This window comes from Rhinatrema bivittatum, chromosome 2 (genome assembly GCF_901001135.1).
Source record: "Rhinatrema bivittatum chromosome 2, aRhiBiv1.1, whole genome shotgun sequence".
NCBI classification, from domain to species: Eukaryota; Metazoa; Chordata; class Amphibia; order Gymnophiona; family Rhinatrematidae; genus Rhinatrema; species Rhinatrema bivittatum.
In genome coordinates, this window is record NC_042616.1 from 524,602,375 (window position 1) to 524,622,147 (window position 19,773).

At 42.7% G+C, this 19,773-nt stretch overlaps 1 protein-coding gene across 2 annotated transcripts in view; it reads right to left on the reverse strand.

The window, feature by feature from the left end:
- DCDC2 (doublecortin domain containing 2) overlaps positions 1-19,773 on the reverse strand; it is a 445,801-nt gene that overhangs the window by 202,178 nt on the left and 223,850 nt on the right. For both annotated transcript variants that reach the window (XM_029590761.1, XM_029590762.1), the window contains exon 7: positions 12,995-13,190. In XM_029590761.1, the coding sequence (XP_029446621.1) occupies positions 12,995-13,190 (196 nt within the window). The remainder of the gene's footprint in view (positions 1-12,994; positions 13,191-19,773) is intronic.

The following is a 19,773-nucleotide window of genomic DNA, read 5'->3' on the forward strand; positions in this document are numbered from 1 at the left end:
ATTCCCTAGCATCCCGTAACCCGCGCCCCGACTATCGCTATCTTTCCCTGCCATTTTGTCGCGCGTTTAACCTGCAAACTTACCGCCTACCCTGACCCTGCGGTAGAGGCAGAGGTAAGGGTAGGTGGCAAGCTTTCCCCCAGCCCCCGCTCACCTGCCCCGGCCGCGATCGTGGGTGCCGGTCTCCGTGGCAGCCCCAGTCCTCTCTCCTCCTCCCGAAGCAAAAAAAAAAAAAGCGAAAAAAACGTTGCAGCCCCCCTCCAATGTCCGGAGGGGGCTGCAAAAAGTAAGTTGCTTCGCCACTGTCAGTTCTTCCCTCCTCCCGGAGCTGCTTTTTCAGCCTTGCTGCGGGAGGAGGGGAGAATAGACACTGACAGTGGCGAAGCGAAAAAAAACCAAAAGCAATTTTGGTTTTTTTTCAAAATTTTGGTTTTTTTCCAAAAGCGACAATTTTGGTTTTTTCCAAAAGCGACTTACTTTTGGGATCTGTCAAGATCCCAAAAGTAAGTCGCTTTTGGACGCCTGCACAACTTACTTTTTTTTGCAGCCATCAGCAGGAACACATGGCGATCGTGGCTCCCGTAGCTCCTCCAGACGAAGATGGCCGCCTGCACGGGGGAAAGCGTGCAATTGGCCGCTGAAGACGTGACGTCACGACGTTTGGCGTCACGGGATGTGACGCCACGTCTTGAGCGGCCAATTGCATGCTTTCCCCCGTGCAGGCGGCCATCTTCGTCGGGAGGAGCTACGGGAGCCACGATCGCCATGTGTTCCTGCTGATGGCTGCAAAAAAAAGTAAGTTGTGCAGGCGTCCAAAGCGACTTACTTTTGGGATCTTGACAGATCCCAAAAGTAAGTCGCTTTTGGAAAAAAACCAAAATTGTCGCTTTTGGAAAAAAACCAAAATTTTGAAAAAAAAACCAAAATTGCTTTTGGTTTTTTTCGCTTTGCCGCTGTCAGTGTCTATTCTTTGCTCCTCCCGGAGCAAGGCTGCTTTTCGCGCCCTGCTTCGGGAGGAGGGGAGGGGGGACTGGCAGTCCCGACTTCCTGGTATCTGTCATTTCAAATGACATTTGAAATGACAGATACCAGCGTGGCGTGAAGCGTTAGGCCCGCGCACCCAGGATACTGTATAGGCGCTCTATCCAGTAAAATGGGTTGCGCGGGCCTAAGGCTTCACGGACGCGGTTTACATTCACATAAAATTAATGTTCAGGATCGAGCGGTAGGTGTGCTGCACTGTGTGTGCGGCACCCGCGGGTGCCGCAGGCACTAACGCAGCTCTTCCTACCGCTCGGTACAGGATAGACCCGTATATCTGGCCCTAGTTTTGCTCACTCTGGTAAATTTTTTCAACTACACTTAATATAATGCTGTATCTTAGTGCTAACGACACACCAAGGAAACAATGGATGCTTTTGTAAATGTTTATGCATCTGCCAAAGTGCCATGTCTGACCTCTGCTGCTACACATTTCAGCAATAACCATGTTACAAATATTTATCACTTGCCACTTGTCTTAAATCTATCAATTGGTGTGCATGTTTGAATTATGTGAGTAAATAAGAAGAACCTAAGATATGCCACATACTGGGTCAGACCATGATCCACTGAGAACAGCATCCTGCCTTTGACAGTGGCCATTCTGGATCATTAGGAAGTACCAGGCAGATCCCAAGGAGTAGAGCCAATGCATTGTTAACTCCCAGGATTAAGCAGTGAGTTTCCCTGAATCCATTTGGCAAATAATTGTTTATGCACTTTTCCTCCAGGAACTTGCCCAAACCTCTTTTAAACCCAGCTATATTAGATGCCTTGACCAAATTCCACAGCTCACTGAGGGCTGAATTTTCAAAACATTTACAAACATAAAAATTAGCATATATAAATATGTGCAAATAGCTTGTACTTGTGAACATTCTATTTTAAAAACATCAAAAGTGCGCACATATTTTCAGTCTCGTGTATAAAAGGGGTGGTCTAGGGACATTCTAGAGCTGGGCCAATAGCTACATACATAAGTTGCTGTTTCATAAGAGACTTGCATGCATGCATGTCAACTTACTTGCATAATTTTAGACCTGCTAATTATCTTGCGCAATTTATATCGGACTCGTCTATCACGTACTATTGATTGGGTGGGAGGTCAGGGTGCCGAGGGTGGGGGGGGAGGAAGTTCAGAGGGGTAGATTTTCAAAGGGGTACGCGTGGTACGATATGTGCGTACCCCCCAAACCCTCCCTGCGCGCAAGCCCCGGGACGCGCGTAAGTCCCGGGGCTTGCATGGAGGGGATTGTCAGGGGGCGTGTCACCGGCCCGGGGGTATGGTCGAGGCCTCTGAACCAGCCCCTGGGTCGGGTGATGGTGTGCCAGCAGCCTGCTGGCGCGCGCAGATTTACACCTGTTTTCCGCAGGCGTAAATCTGCCAACAAAGGTGGGGGGGTTTAGATAGGGCCGGGGGTGGGTGGGTTAGGTAGGGGAAGGGAGGGAAGGTGAGGAGAGGCGGAAGGAAAGTTCCCTCCGAGGCCGCTCCGAATCGGAGCGGCCTCGGAGGGAGCAGGCAGCGCGCGCTGGGCTCGGCGCGCGCAGGTTGCACAAATGTGCACCCCCTTGCGCGCGCCGACCCCGGATTTTACAAGATACGCGCGGCTACGCGCGTATCTTGTAAAATCCAGCGTACTTTTGTTCGCGCCTGGTGCACGAACAAAAGTACGCCCGCGCGTACATTTATAAAATCTACCCCTTAGTGAATAACTAGGAGGTTGTCAATGACATGGAGAAGGACTGGGTGAATTGGTGAAACTTTCAGCAAACTGGTGATGTCAATTATGTGCGCAAGTTTTAAAATACACCAACTTCCATGCGTAAACAGGATTTTTACATGAGCAAGTTGCAATTTATTTCACCCATAAAATATACAGTACATACATATGTTTTTAAAATAGGTGGAAAATTCATGCTTTCAATTCATTTAAATACACACTTTCTATTCACTGCAAGTATTCAAGTGTAACCATACATATGCGTGTATGTTTGGGGGTGGACATATGCATATTATAATCTGCATGTACCTATATGCACAGATTATAAAATACTGTCATATATCTCTGCACAGCCATGCATGCATGTATATGGGACTTCATGAAGTTGTTTGAAAGTTACCCTCTAAGTGAAAAAAATATTTTCTCCAATTTCTTATAGTCTTCTACCTGCTAGTTTCATTGACATGTGTCCTAGTCCTAATACTATTTGAAAGGGTAAATATCTGTTCACTATTTACCTGTTCCACTACACTCATGATTTTATAAACCTCAATCATATCCCTTCTCAGTTGTCTCTTCTTGAAGCTGAAGAGCCCTAACCTGTTCAGCCTTTCTTCAAAAGGAGGCCATTCCATCCCCTTTATCATTTGTATCCTTCTCTGTACTTTTTCTAGTTCCACTATATCTTTTTTTAATGGGAGCAACCGGAACTGCACACAATATTCAAGGTATGGTTGCACCACAGATGTGTATAGAGGCATTAAGATATTCGCCATTTTACTTTCCATATTTCCTAACATTCTACTTGCTTTTTTGACTGCCACACAATGACTTCAAGATCCTTTTCCTGGGTGGTTACTCTTAACACATTATCCTGTATCTGTATAGTTTGGATTTTATTTTCTCCCTGCATCACTTTATACTTGTCCACAATAAATTTCATCTGCCATTTAGATGCCCAGGTCCTCAGTCTTCAATGCCCTTCTGCAGTTCCTGCTTTTGTTTTACTACTTTGAATATTTTTGAGCCACCTGCAAATTTAATCACTTCACTCACTGCCCCCTTTTCCAGATCGTTAAGTTAAACACTGTATCCAGTACAGATCCTTCAGCAATGCACACTATTTACCTTTCGCCATTGAGAAAACTGACTAAACGTTTTGTTTACTATCATTAAACCAGTTAGCAGTCAACAGCAAGACCACTTCCTATCCCATTATTTTTTAGTTTTCTGAGGAGGCTCTAAAAATCCAAATAAATATTCATCAGCTCATCTTTATCCATGTGCTTAGTCATACTTTCAAAGAATTCTAACAAGTTAGTAAGGCATGACTTCCATTTGCTAAAAGTATGATGGCTTTTCCCCATAAACCATGTTTATTTTGTTCTTAATAATAGCTTCTACCATTTTACCAAGCACTGATGTCAGACTCCCGGTCTGTGTTACTTGGGACACCAACAGAGCCCTTTTTGAAAATTGGCGTAGTATTTGTTACCTTCCAGTTCTCAGGTATAGAAGCAGATTTGAATCACAGGTTACAGATTACCAGTAGGAAGTCTGAAATTTCATATTTTAGGTCCTTTAAAATGCAGGTGGGAACAACATCAGGTCCCAGTGATCTGCCACTATTTAGCTTGTCAATTTGCTCTAGTGTTTCTTCCAGATTCACACTGATCTGATTCAGTTCTTCAGAAACATCAATTATAAAGAGTAGTTTGTTGCACCCGTCTGTCGCAGACGGCTGCGATCGCTCTGCCTCACCTCATTTTTGCCTTTCTCCACCTCCATGGGTAAAATGGCTCCCTCCGGTGCAGAGTACCGAAACCCTCGGTGTCTCCAACTCAGCATGGGCATCCCCGGCCCCCATGCTCCTTCCTGTGGCCTCCTAGGGTGCGCGTGCGCACGCTGCCTATGCTTATCTACATGTAAAAAAACTTAGATTGTAAGCCCTCTGGGGATAGAAAAATACCTACAGTACCTGAATGTAAACCGGTGTGATATCTCAATTGAGATTGAATGTCGGTATATAAAAAAAAATAATAATAAATAAAATAAATGTCATGGCAGGATCCTCGGGGGCGTCCCTACCACATGACGTCAATACCTCCAGGTATTTAAGCCTCCGCTCTGCTCATAACGAACGAGTTAGCAAGGACTTCGGTTTAGCTACTCTGACCACTTCTAAGCTGCACGCTTAGACTCCTCGCTACCCTCTGGGGTATTTCGCTCCTGAAGAAGCTCTGGGCACCCGCTCCTCAGGGGCCTCCTGCTTCCAATTACCCTTCGAGACTTTCTTCTACTAACTAAGACAACCGCTCCTCGGGGGTCTTTCTTCTCTTACAGGATAATCTGTGCTTCCGAATACTCGCTCCTTGAGGGCCTATCTGGCTCAGAAGTATCCTGCATCACGGACTGCTGGTCCCACCATCACCAACTACCAGAAGAATTCCTGCCCTACTCTTCAGTGAGTACCTCTATGATCCAGCTCTCCATTTCCACCCACCAGATTCGGCTTATCCCGCTCTGCGGAACACTACCAACCTTGTACATCTGGGTGAGACTTTCCATCTGAGGCTGTCTGAATGTATTGGCACCTTGCTGGACTTCAGTGCCATCTCTTCCTGCCTTATTACCATCTATCTTCAGCAGTACAATAAAGCTTTCCATCTCCAGTGTCTGCTCTCCGAGTCTAGCCTATCGCTGTGGTTCCCCACGGGGCCCCTCCCCATGGGAGGAGTAGTCTCCACAGTGATCAAGAGTCCATACTATGCCTCAAACCCAACATAGTTTAGATGTAGATATCTCCCCAACATCTTCCTCAGTAAAGACCAAAGCAAAGAATCATTTCATTTTTCTGCTATGGATTTATCCTCTCTGAATGCACCCCCTCCCCCCCACCAAGTCATCTAATGGCCCAACTGACTATCTCACAGGTTTCTTATTTATGTATTTGAAAAAGATGTTATTATTAGCTTTTGCCACTTTGGCAAGTGTGATAACATGGAAGCAGACCTTGGTTTAGGGAGGGTTCTGGAAGACAGAAACAGTCTGGACTCCAGCCTTTTCTCACACAAATAGATTGTTTACAGCAAAGCATAATCAGCAGAAAAGTCTGCTTACCTTAGAAGTTTTCTCTCAAAAGTATGGCACTCAGATATATACAGTCTTGGAGAACTGTTTGCTACTTTATATTCCTGTCATGGGCCTCCTGTTCTTCTCTGGCCTGAGCTTTTATCTGTCTCCCCTTTTATCTGTCTCCCCTTTTCCACCTAGGTGTCCCTTAAGGTGGACCAGGCTAGATAACTGGAGTGACCAATTAAGCTATTTGTATCAAGGAAGCCTGTTTGTCCAGTTGCTCTTGCAGGACTTGCTGCTGTGCCCACTGGTCTCATACTATGCCTTGCAATTGCTGTTATTCTTTATGAGGTACTGGAGTAATTGCTCCATAGTAGCTTGACATTTTTTCCTGTAACTGAAACCTCTCTGTATTTAGAGGAGTACATACAGTCACTTCAATGAAGATATGGAAAAGGGGGAAAAACATTCCTTTTGTTTCTAAAAAATACCCCTATCCTGTTCAGCTGTGACTCATTATATTTTCCTCTCTATCTGGGCAGGGCTAGGTCCTTTAGCCTGTTGGGAACAGCTTTCAGGGCTGCCGCTGCAGTCAGATCTCAAAGACTTTTGTAGCCTGGGTCTCTGGTCTATGCTGGGATTAGACATGATATCCTACTTCTGCCAACACACGTGATAACGTGGGAGCAGCTCTTAGCTTAGGGAGGGTACCAGCCTTTTCTCACACAAAATACTTTGTTTACACACAGTCTTTTTTAACGTTATATCATATTGCAATTGATGTATTATTTTCCCTCCAGTAATTATTTCAAATTCGATTCCATTATGATAACTATTGCCGAGTTGCTCCATCACTGTTACTCCCTTGCACCATATCCTGCATTCCAGCAAGAAGTTGATCTATAGCAGCCCCACCTCCATCAGCTCTAAGATCAGTTGCTCCATGAAGCAGTCATTTATGGTGTCTTGAAACTTAAGCTCCCTGATTTGCCCTGATGAGACATTCAACCAATCAGTATTGGGATAATTGAAATATCCCATTGTTATTACATTTCCATGTTTAGTAGCTTGTCTAATCTGTTATCTTTTCATAATCTGTTTCACCATACCACTGCTATACTCTTCCCCGTCAAGCATGGAATTTCTATTTATAGATATTTCAAAGATAATAGACTACAAATTATAACTACAGTACTGGCATAGTGAAGATGTGGTCAGCTATCAGTATGTTAAAAGCACAAATAATATTTAAGCAAGTGAGATAATCAATCAGAAAAAAGAATTAACATGAATTAGAACTGTATCAGAAATTAAGTCACAGACATAATAGTGAGAGATCAGATTACAAGTATTCCTCTTGAATCGTGAAGTTAAAAAAATATATATGCATAGGAAGATTAATATACACTATGCAGATGATAGTCAAAAGGATCTAACTGCCCAACTACAGAGTTAGGTAGCTAGATACCATGGGGATGAAAATTTTCCCATGCGGCAAAATCTGGTCACGAGGAACAAATTAGCCATTTAGCTCTGAATTTTTAGCACTAGCTGGCCTAGTTAGCCAGCCATCTCTAAATGTAGCCAGCAATCTTGGCTGATCAACAGCACTTTGACTATCTATTCAATAAAGATTTTTCCCATAGGTACAGAATAAGTAAAGTCCCTTTTAATTAAAGCCCTAAATCTCCAAATACTTCCAAACTCATATTAAAGTTTAGGTTATAAATCAAAACATGTTAGTTCAGAATCAATGGATTACACTGCATACCTCTAGGTCATCATTTCAAATTCTACACTGAGAGTAGTGACCAAAATCCATTAATCCATTTTAGTTTAATAACCAATATAACTTGTAGGATAACCATTATGGCTATTAAATAGCAATTGCCTTTATTAGAGCTTAGTGTTTCTCTGAAATGTTTAGTTTCTAACATATTCATGTAGTCTGACCTCACTGCTGAAAACAAACACAGGATGCCATTCCATTCTCCTTCTTAAGAATAATTTGCTACCATAGCCCTGGAAACTATACCACTTCATAAGAGATGGTCATCTAAGTCTATGCTGACATAGTGTGCTGAAAATGTATTTCACATCAACTTTATCCATCACCATCAGTTCTCACTGTATATCTTGGTTGCAGAGTGAAAATGGGATCCATTTCCCTGCACAAGCATTTCATTGCTTTCTCCATCCTTTTTAAGCATCCACCTGAATAAAAGAAATATTGGTACGAAAGGGCCATGTTGCCATCTGCAGGCAAACACTGATACTTTCTATGACTTCCTTTGTCTGTATCAAACATGTTCAATGCAGCATAAGACTGCAATAGAAAAACCATAGTTGGTGGCATTAAGTTGATTTAGCACGAAAAAACAAATTGAACTCCCTAAGTTGAATAACCTGAATCTACCTACAATGCAAACATAAGACCATGCAAACTATTTATTTCTTTTAAAGCAATACATTTTCAATTGTAGTGTTCTAAATTTCCCTGTAGTACGACCCTTAGCATGCTGTAAGAAATCGTCAGGTTAATATTCATTAAGCCGGCCAGCAGCAAAGTTAAATTATCCAGATAACTTATGCCAAATATTCCACAGGAGGAATCTCTCACTGAATATACAAGGCTAAAGTTACCTGGGTAACCTTAGCTGACTTACTGAATATTGTTTGTTTTTGTTTTTTATTTATTTATTTGTTATAAAGTAGCCAGCGAGCATTCCCGCTCCCTCCCGCTGCCCCCAATAAAAAAAAGAAAGTGACCTGCCGACAGCCCCGCTCCCTCCCACTGCCCCCAATAAAAAAGAAAGTGACCTGCCGGCAGCCCCGCTCCCTCCCGCTGCCCCCAATAAAAAAAAGAAAGTGACCTGCCGACAGCCCCGCTCCCTCCCGCTGCCCCCAATAAAAAAAGAAAGTGACCTGCCGGCAGCCCCGCTCCCTCCCGCTGCCCCCAATAAAAAAGAAAGTGACCTGCCGGCAGCCCCGCTCCCTCCCGCTGCCCCCAATAGAAAAGAAAGTGACCTGCCGGCAGCCCCGCTCCCTCCCGCTGCCCCCAATAGAAAAGAAAGTGACCTGCCGGCAGCCCCACTCCCTCCCGCTGCCCCCAATAGAAAAACAGTGACCTGTCAGCAGCCCCGCTCCCTCCCGCTGCCCCCAATAGAAAAGAAAGTGACCTGCCAGCAGCCCCGCTCCATCCTGATGCCCCCAGTAAATTAAAAAATAGCCTCCCAGCAGTCATGATCCTCCCTCCCACACTCCCCAACCCTAAAAAGCATACAGTTAAGCTAGCGGGAGAAGGAGAGGTTCTGTCTCTCTCCCGCTGGCTTCAATATTAAATGCTAGTATGGCTGAGAGCTGTACCGGCATTTAATATGCATTTATTCGCTGGCTTTCAGATATGTCTTTTTACTTTTGGGGGTTAGAGGGCGGGTGAGAATGGGGCTGCTAGAAGGCTACTTTCTTTTTTATTGGGGGGCTTCCGAAGGGAACGGGAGGGAGACAGCTGCTGGCAGGCTATTTTTTATTTTATTCTGGAGATCGGGCAGGACCGGGGCATCCTGTAGCCGCACAGCCATTTGTGGGTTGTTGTTTTTATTTTCGGTAGGGATCCAGTTCTCCAACTAACTTTAGAACTGCTCTTTTGCGAACCAAAGTTAACTGGAGAACTTTACTTGGCTAGCACTGATATTCAGAGCTATCCAGGTAAATGTAATCCATGTCCCAGAACGCCCACGTACTGCCCCTTTTTTATCTGATGAAGTTTTAGCCATATAATGACTTACATGGCTAAACCACAACCATTAAGGTATTCAAAACAGAGGGCTTATCCGGCTAAGTCTTGAACTTAGCTGCACAAACCTTGTTGAATATTAACCTCCTTATTACCAAGTTTACAAGACTCCCCCTTTCAATTATCTGCTGACTTTCCATCTGTTATTTTCCTTATAACCATCACCCTCTGTCTTCCCTCCTGTTTCTGACTGTGCCAGAGTCTCGAGAAATAATTTCCTAATCTTTCAAATGTTTTCATGAACATTCAGTAGCAAACTGAGGGGCCTAGTTACTAAAGGTTTTCTCCCATTCTGTGTCTCTGGGGAAACATGCTTAGGGGCAGATTTTCAAAGATTTACACGCGTAGGGAGGGTTACGCGTGCCGGGCCTATTTTCAAAAGGCAGGGGCGGGGCCAGAGGCCTCCACACGGCCGCTGGGCCTGGGATGGCGCACTGGCAGTCGGCAGGCACATGCAACTTACTTCGACCCCACGGCTGAAGTAAGTTTTGGAACAAAGAAAACAAAAAGGAAAAGGTAGGGGGGAAAGGGCAGGGGAAGGGGAGGGAAGGTGGGGTGGGGGGGTAAGGAAGTTCCCTCCGAGGCCGCTCCAATTTCGGAGCGGCCTGGGAGGGAACAGGGGAAGGCAGTGCGGCTCGGATAGGGCTCGGTGTGCGCAAAGTGCACAATTGTGCACCCCCTTGCACGCGCTGACCCCGGATTTTATAACATATGCGCGCCTGCTCGCGCATGTTATAAAATCGGGCGTACATTTGTGCGTGCCGGGTAGCACACCCAAATTTACGCCGCGCACGTACCTTTTAAAATCTGCCCCTTAGTAAATAGGATCCTGTGTCTGTTTCTGATATATCATGCTTTGCTAGCACCAACAATGTGCCCCATGCATCAGTTGAGTGATGCTTTTATGCTTCAAATGCTTCTATCAGTAGTAATGTCTGCTGCTTAAACATTGTGAATGCCTAGGTAAACACTGAAGGCATCAAGCAAAGGTCAATAAGATTTGGAGGCATACACTATGCAGTATCTAAAACGTGTACCTCACAAAATGAATGTTCGTGTAATGTACAGCAGAGAAGAGTCTTAACATCACTAATTATGTAACTCATGTGTGTCTTCTGTGATTTGTGCTTACCAAATGGAAATTAAATTTATCTAAAATGAAAAGCCTGAAAAGAAAACCAGATTATCCTCATTCTACCCTAACAATAAAACCATTAAACAATCATTTATATATAATTTAGTGATTTCTACTGCTACTGCATTTGGTACTGAATAATTGAGTAAGTAAAATGTTATTCAGGACCAAAATATTCAGAAAATAAGTAGCTTCTGTTTTTATTCCTAAAGGAAAGGAAAATGTGCAGACTAGATGGGCCTTATGGTCATTACCTGCTATAATAGTTTAATTTTCTATGCTCTGTATGCACTACCACAGTTTGAAGGATGTTTTGGGATTACTGGTCACCAAAAAGGCATGCACCATCTAATAGCAATCAGTGAGATAGGCCAGATATCAGGCATACAGAAAAAGTGGGTGCCATTCATGATGCCAATAAGCCCTTTGAAACTGGAGCCAATATTTGAAACTATGTCATAATCAGTAGCAATTTTTCAGTTCATGTGTAAAATAATATTGTAAGGAAATAAATTGTGAAGCTTACCTGAAATACTCATTTAGTCACTATCTCAGGAAATATAATTGTAGAATAAATGCTTTATTATGCATGTACCATTTCATTGGGAGAAACAGACAGTGAATAACAGATGAACACAACTTGGCATATCACCTATCTCTCTTTCTCTGCAAATATAGGGGGGTCATTCTCTAACGCTATCGCACGCGAAAAGGGACGTGTGATAGCTAGCTCAGGGTGGAGTCGGGGCGGAGTCGACCCCGGAAGAGGAGGCGTCGGGGTGGCACTGGGGCAGACGCTGCAGACACATTGCTGGCGGTGAAAGGTAAGATTCCTTACTTATAACAGGCGCATCCACGCCATGACCAGCTTCACCACTTTGTGCACCAGTTCATCCAATCTACAACTAGGTCCTCCAAACCTCCTCCTGGTTCTTTAGTCTGCACTCACTCAGACCCCTCAAACATCTCAGAGATGCCTGGAAATTTTTTTTGAGACTTAAACCTCATCCACAGCCGATGTAACTTTATGCTCAAATATACCGGGGCGCACACCCAGGCACATAGGTACTTGAGTCGTGCACATCTTTGGCCCTGCCCCAGAATGCCCACACCACGCCCATATTCCACTCTTTTTTTTCCTCAATGCAAGATATTCACCTATTGGGACTTGTGTGCACATGTGGGCGGCTTATAAAATAGTCTGGACACGTGTACTGTATGAGCTACATGTATGCTCATCTCCCAATTTTGGCACACACCCTGATTTTAAAATTCACCTTTTAATGTTTGAACATATGTCGACGTAACTAACTGAGCATGGTTCTAAAAAACAAAACAGAAAAAGTGCTTATGCTGTAGTAATTATGCATGAATTGCAATGTTACATTTGAAGGTACCTCCTTTGTGAAATTCCAAACCAATTTCCATGAGGATTACTCACGGAAATAAATGTGTTGATTGGCAGGAATGATAGATCATGTTGTTTAAAAGGAACCTAAAAGATCTATATATTGCATGTCATACTTTGAAAATAAAACATTGCAAATTCACTTAAATCTGTAGCCTATGGATTTTTGAAAGGGGGGCTACCTTCAAACTCCAATAATGATCCTGTTGAACTAATCCCATTAATGTGCTTGGCCTGTGTACTCAAGGATGCAATTCTCGCTTAGTTTTGAGTGTCCTTTTGATCTTTCTTTCTAGAATGTAAATGTGTGCCTTTTTTGTCCATAATCTGTGCTCTGGAATTCTCTTCCCACAGATATAAATAAAACTAAGGAGTATATTTTGTTTTGGAAAAAGTTGAAGTTCTTGTTTTTCACCCTAGCCTTTAAAGGATAATTACTGATTTAGTCTAGTTGCTAAGCTGTAACAGAAGCTCTCTAAAAAATAGAATGAAATCATAAATAAACTTTATTTCTCGGAGGACAAGCAGGATGGCAACCCTCACATGTGGGTGACATCATCCAATGGAGCACAGTAGGAAACTTTTATGTCTAAGTTTCTAGAACTTGGACTGTGCCTCATTGAGCATGCCTAAACATGCTACCATACCATTTTTGCTTGTTATAATAAACACAGATGAATTTTCAAGAAAAATAAAATAAAAACTGAAAAACGAAGATCCCTATTTATACTCTAACTGCAAATATAAAAAACAAAAAGCATGCAACTGTAGATAATTTGTCCACAAGCACTGATGACATAAGATATTATATCACTTACCATTATCTTCGAAAACATAAGCTGAATTTGTTGTTCTTGTATTTTGCTTGATTTTGATGGTTTTGTTAGAAAACATAGCATTCTCTCGAGTTTCAACCTGTTTTATCTTATCTTTTCTCTTTAAAGGCTGAGGGGACAGCAGTGTGTCTCCTGTATCGCTGGATCCTCCAGTAGATTTTGTCTGTCTGCCAAGTCCCTAAGAAAAGGAAATTATTTATGCTGTTAGTATGCAACATGTTTAACCTTTTGCCCTGTGTGACAGTTCACAGTATAATGTTATGTTACAGCATTGTGCACTACTCTGCATTAATATATATATGAATTATAATTCACTGCATAGACGCATTTCACGGGAGGGCCAATATCAGTATTCTTATTCAAAGGCTTTTTTTTTTTTTAAACAAGAAACTTTTCAGAAGGAGTCAAAACTTCTTAATACAGTCAGACATTCTGAGTTCCTTTGGGAAGAGTGTTCCAAAGAATGGGCACTGCTACCGAAATGGTGGACTTTCTAGTGTCTGTAAGGCGAGCAGCTCTGACTGAAGACACATTAAGTAGTCTCCGTTGAGAGGATCTTAACTGTCGAGATGGTTCATATACTTTTAAAAGTGCATTAAACCATGGACAAGAATTCAAATTGATTAACTTAAATGTTCTCATCCCAATTTTATACATAATTTCCTGTTGCAAAGGTAGCCAATACAAACCACTGAGAGCTGGAGTGATATGTTCATACCATTTGATCCCAGTAATCAACCATGCAATACAGTCACATGTAGCTAAAAAAAAAAACAGATTTAATTATAGCCTTGATTTGAGGCTGAAAGGAGAGCACGGAGTCTATCAAAATACCTAAGCTTTTAATTGGGGCTCAGACACCGAAGCCCTGCAGTGCCTTCTTCACAGAAAGCTGCTTAGGTTTCTCCAGCTCCTCCTCAAAAATCCTGATGCCCACACTGACTGGGAAGCAGGAGGAGTGACCACATCCTCTTCGGAACTGAAAGGAGCATCGGTGGCTGACATCTGGACTAATGGAGGCCATGGCGAACATCTGGGAATCATGGAGGACTGGCACTCTTCACCATAGGGTCACTTTGAGGGCTTATGAGCTGGAGTATCCCCATGGTTAGCACTGTGTATCGACAGGGACTGATGCCGATGTTTCTTCAGCTTCCCTCAATACTTGGCATGGTCCTTTCTTGGTGCCAAGTTCAAAGAAGACGAACCCAAAATCATCTACGACCTGGAAAAGATGAGCCTGTGTCCGGAGTCTCTGACAGTCATTGATGACATCGGAGCCAATGGTCCCACTGACATCAATGGCTCAAATGCCTTGGTGTGGCTCAGAGGTCTCTCGATGTCATTGCTTCTGATGCCGATGGATTGGTCTTTTCCAGTGCCCGAAGAGTTGTTCCATCTTCTCCAAATGGGCCTGATGTCCTTTGGGGGGGTCCATCTGTGCACATTTGTGGCAACCCCGGACATCATGTGATGCCCCCAAGCAGAGGACAGATCTAGCTTGGTGATCCGTGACACACATGGTCTTTGTGCATCAGGAGCACCACTGGAACTCCAATGACATAGCATTGCAAAACAAAAGGGACACGAGATTGAAATCAATGGTGGCGGCCTTCGATGGCCAACTGGCACTGAGTACACTGCCACCTCAGGTCTACAAAAATGAAAAGAAATTTACAGAAAAATGTCAAAAAGTTTACTTAAGGACATTAAGGAGGGAAACCAAGGAACCCTGCATTGACAGGCTTGATCCAGATGGAAGTTTCCAGCAAAAATCAGAAAAAAATTCCTGTAGAAAACAAGAAATATTGAGAGACTCACAAATACTGCAAACCATTGGGCTCCGAGGAAAAAAGGAACACTGAAGGGATCCCAGATAGATGTGTATATATAATGCATGCTCAGGCATGCTTAGAGATGCTCAGTCAAAGTTCACCATGCCGGGCTCCAACAGATGATGTCACCCATGTAGGAGGACTGACATCCTGCTTGTCCTCGGAGAAATCAGATGACCCAGACTTAAACTGTGAGGATAAGCCTCACTAAAAGTAGCGATAATTTACAAATATAGATGCAATGGTTTCCAATGGTGACCTTATATCCATATATTGTGGCAAGTACACTGAGTATAACTTTCAAAGAACTCCATGTACTCCATATACATGCATATATAACAATGAGATGATCTATTACAATATTTTATAACTTGTGCATATCAGGTATGCACAGATGATAAAATATGCATAAACCTACCTCTTCAATATATGCACTTATGTTTGGTTATGTGCAAATACCTGCAATGCACTGAATGTGTGTACTTTTCCTAACTATTTTATAAACATATGCATGTATATTTTACACATAAAACATTTACTTGATCATGTAAAACCCTGATTTATACATGGAAATACTATATTTTAAAATATACGCACATAATTAAAATTACAGGTTTGCAGATGCCACCACCAGATCACCAGTCCTCCAGGTCATGACGACCCCTCCCAGTACTTCACCTTGAAGTCCTCCCAGTTCATTCAGACCTCCTACTGAATCATAGTAATATAGTATTGGCAGAAAAGGACCAAATGGTTTATTCAGTCTGCCAGCATGATTCTTATGGTAGTAACTGCTGTTCTGTGCAGGTTACCCCAAGCCTTATTTTAAAGATAGTAATATTTACAACCAAAACCAAGCATGTGTCTAACACTTAAGAAGTTACTGTTTAGCAACATTTTTACATGGTGAGCAGGTTTCTTGATAACTCAGACAATGCTGCTTGAACATGCTTTGCTTTTGCATTTGGCCATAGAAGCAGTCCTGAGCAGTACCCCAGACCATAAAAGTCAGAGCCCAGCATTGAATCCAATACCCCTTTCTCCCCCACCACCACTGTGAAAGGGGAGAGTGATGTTGCAGTTATGTCAAAAGCATCAAGGCTGCTTGGTTAAGGTAGAAATCCCCCCATGTTTTCTGTTAAGAGTATTAACTGCCACTCCGTGCAGGTTACTCTCATGCATTCTTTTCTTCATTACCATCCACAAGTCTTTAGGGATCAACAGTATTTATCCCATGCCCTTTTGAATTCATTTATTGTTTTCATCCTTACCACCTCCTTCCAGAAGGGCATTCCAAGCATCCATCACCCTCTCTGTGAAGAAATATTTCCTTATGTTCGTTCTGAGTCAGCCCCCTTGAAGTTTAATTTCATGACCTCTAGTTCTACTGTTTCTTTTCCAATGGAAAATGTTCAAAGTTTATGTATCATTAAAACCTTTCAGGTATCTGAAGGTCTGTGTCATATCTCTCTTGCACCTCATCTCCTCCAGGATATACATATTCAGATCCTTCAACCTTTCCTGATAATTATTCAGATACAGACTCCACACCAATAGCAGACAACAGACAAGTCTGATATCATTTGTGCTAGATAATTAGGTGTAAAATTGTGCAAATAAGTTGCCTAATATATCTGTGTTTCTTATAAAATAGCCCCACAGAATGCCCCTAGACTGCTCCTTTTTTTGTGCAGGTAAATGTGTGGGCAAAAGCAAATATATGTGCATAGTTTTGATGTTTATAAAATAGTATGTATGCAAATTTTACACGCATAACTCTTTTGAAAATTCACCCCATTATATTAGCAAAACTTGCTATTAATTTATCCTAAACTGGAATGTGACCCAGAAGACTATATGATTTAATATTTCTGGTCACTTAAAAAATGTTTATAAATATATCATACATCTATATCTATATATATGTAGATATATATATATATATATATATATACACACACACATATAGAATGAGATGTTTCTTTTTTTTTTTTTTTTTGTTTCATGGTTTGGTTCGGGTCCCCCCACAGGTAATTTCATTTTTTTCCGCAGTTTAGGGGGTTTTTTGTGGTTCCTGAATTTCGTGTTAGTGTGCACTAACACGAAATACAAATTTTTCTGAAATTTTGGAAAATTTTCTTTCGCTTTTGAGCACTCCTGAACCATGACAAATTAGAAATTGTCTAATTCATTTAAAATGAATGCACATCTCTAATACAGATAGATATAGATTCTCAGTGGTAAGTTTGTGTTATGTAAGCAAGCTTGAAGTTGATTAAATGTAAGTTTTAGCAGTCTTAAACTGGGTCTACTTTAAAAACATTGTTCCTGATAGACTGCTTGTAAATCCTCTGTCTGAAATGCTGGAGATCAAGGTGATGCTAAGCAACTTTAGCAAGTCAGGGAATTAGATGGCAGTCAGTGCCCTGCCCAGAGAGATTATTATTATATTATGCATGAAAAAGATGATCAAAAAATAGGGTGACCAACACAGTGCTTCCCAACCAGTGTGTCATGACACATTGGAGTGCCTTAAGACCTAATCAAGTGTGCCACAGAAATGTCACCACTGCCTGATATTCAGCTGCATACCAGCATATGGGCTCTACTCTCAGCACCTCATAGCAACAAGAGTCACCAGCGGTGGCTCTTAAACTTGAACAAACTCTTTTCTGAGAATATGTAATCATGCATTCATGCATGCCTCATCTTTCTAGCTATAGCATGAGCCCCCAGAGTGTGGTAATTAACATGCAGCATGCATGGCCTGGATAGCTGGGACTCAGTTTGGGCAGTAAACACATTGCACACAGCACCTACTCGTCTTCCCCATCTTGAGTCCTTCCAATGTCTTATACCCAGGCTGTATGAATGGGGACAGTGTGCACTGGATGTGATTAACATGAGTTCTGGGAGCAGCAGCAGTGAAAGAGCTCTGGCAACCACTTGTGGCAGCCAAGGTAAGGAGTCAAGACATGGCTTTTCCGACAGGCCTACCCCGACTCTAACCAAACTTAATTTCTCCCCCAGATCCACCCGCCCAACTTTTCTCCACCCGCTCCCACACCTCCCAGCCCCCCCTGCCCTTGTCACTTACCCCTACCCCCCCTTCGCCCGACCCATCCCCACCCCCTCTCCCCCCCCCTAGCCATCCCTAGATCCTTGGGCCTCCTGGCCGTTATCATCTCCCCGAGTACACCTCTCTCTCTTTTGCACCTCCAGTTTCCCCTTAAATAAACTATATCCTAGTGAATACCCTCCCTCCCTCCCCATACCCTGCCCCCTGCCTATCCTCCTCCATCGCTCCCTCCCCCTTCCTCCCCCCGTTATCATTGATCCTTTGGTTCTCTTTGTATTCAGATTTTTGGTTCTGTTATTAATGTGTTATTGTATATTGTTTCATTGTATTTTCCCGCCTGAGTTCTTTGTAAACCGGCATGATGTGCTTCACGAATGTCGGTAAATAAAAGTTAATAAATAAATAAATAAATAAATAAATAAATAAATAATCAATCTGGCTGCCCATAATACACTATCTCCCTTCTCTTGCACTCGTACATAAAGACGGTAACTTTCAAACCAATGTGCATGGGCCCTCGCCCAGGGGCATGGCTATTTTATAACTTGCATGCATGTTAGAAAAATAGCCTGGCCATGCACACATGTGCTCCAAATTTTAAGTAGGTGGGTAAATCCCACTTCTACCACGTAAATCAGGGAATTTGACACCATTCCAAGTTTACCAGTTCAGCCACCAGTTCATCCAGTTAACAACTAGGTCCTCCAACCTCCCCTGGTTTGATAGCCTACACTCCCCCAGTTACTTCAGGCACTTTAAACCCCTCATAAATGGCTTGATCTTTTTATTTTTTAACTTACACGTCAACCATAGCTGAAGTAAAGTTACATAGCTGGGGACCTCAGCGCATGCCGGGACACATATGTATTTACGTGCACAACACTTGGCCAGGCCACAAAACACCCACATCCTGTCCAGACCATGCCCACATCCTGCCCCTTTTTGGAAATCTTTGATATGTGCATGCTATGGCATTTACACATATATAAGGGGTGCTTTTTAAAATACAGTTGGCACGCGTAAGCCCAACTTCTTCGCACTTCCCCTAACTGATGCCTGGGTCAGGCTTTTAAAATTGACCTTAAAGTGAGTTGGTCCATCATTCCATCATGACGAGTTTGTGTGTGTCTTTGCTCCCTTTGTTTTAACATTTGGAATAGCAACTGGTGGGACTTTCAATGCTTCCGTAGCTCTTTGTTTGACCATAGGAGGCCTCTCAATGTCTGTGCTGCCTGCTCTGTGGAGGCTAGTGTGCCGCACAACATTTTTTGTTAATGTAGTTGTGCCTTGGGTGTGAAAAGATTGGAAAACACTGCTAGACCAGCAGTGAAATTAGAAATTCATGGGATAGGTTGCAGTATTCTATTGTGGATTGCCAACTGGTTAAAAGACAGAAAACAGAGAATAGGGCTAAATGGTAAATGTTCCCAATGGAAAAAGGTGAATAGTGGAGTACCCCAGGGATCTGTTCTGGGACCATGATTTTTTAATATATTTATAAATGACCTGGAAATGGGAACAAGTGAGGTGATCAAATTTTTCGATGACACAAAATTATTCAAAGTTGTCAAATCACAAGAGAATTGTGAGAAATTGCATGAGGACATTGCAAAACTGGGAGACTGGGCATGCAAATGGCAAATGAAATTTTATGTAGACAAGCGCAAAGTGATGCACTTAGGGAAAAGAAACCCAAATTACAGCTACAAAATACAAGGTTCCACATTAGGGGTCACCACTCAGGAATAGGATCTAGGTGTCATCATTGAAAAGTTGAAATCTTCTGCTCAGTGTGCAGCAGCAGCAGCAGCCAAGAAAGCAAATAGAATGCTAGGTATTATTAGGAA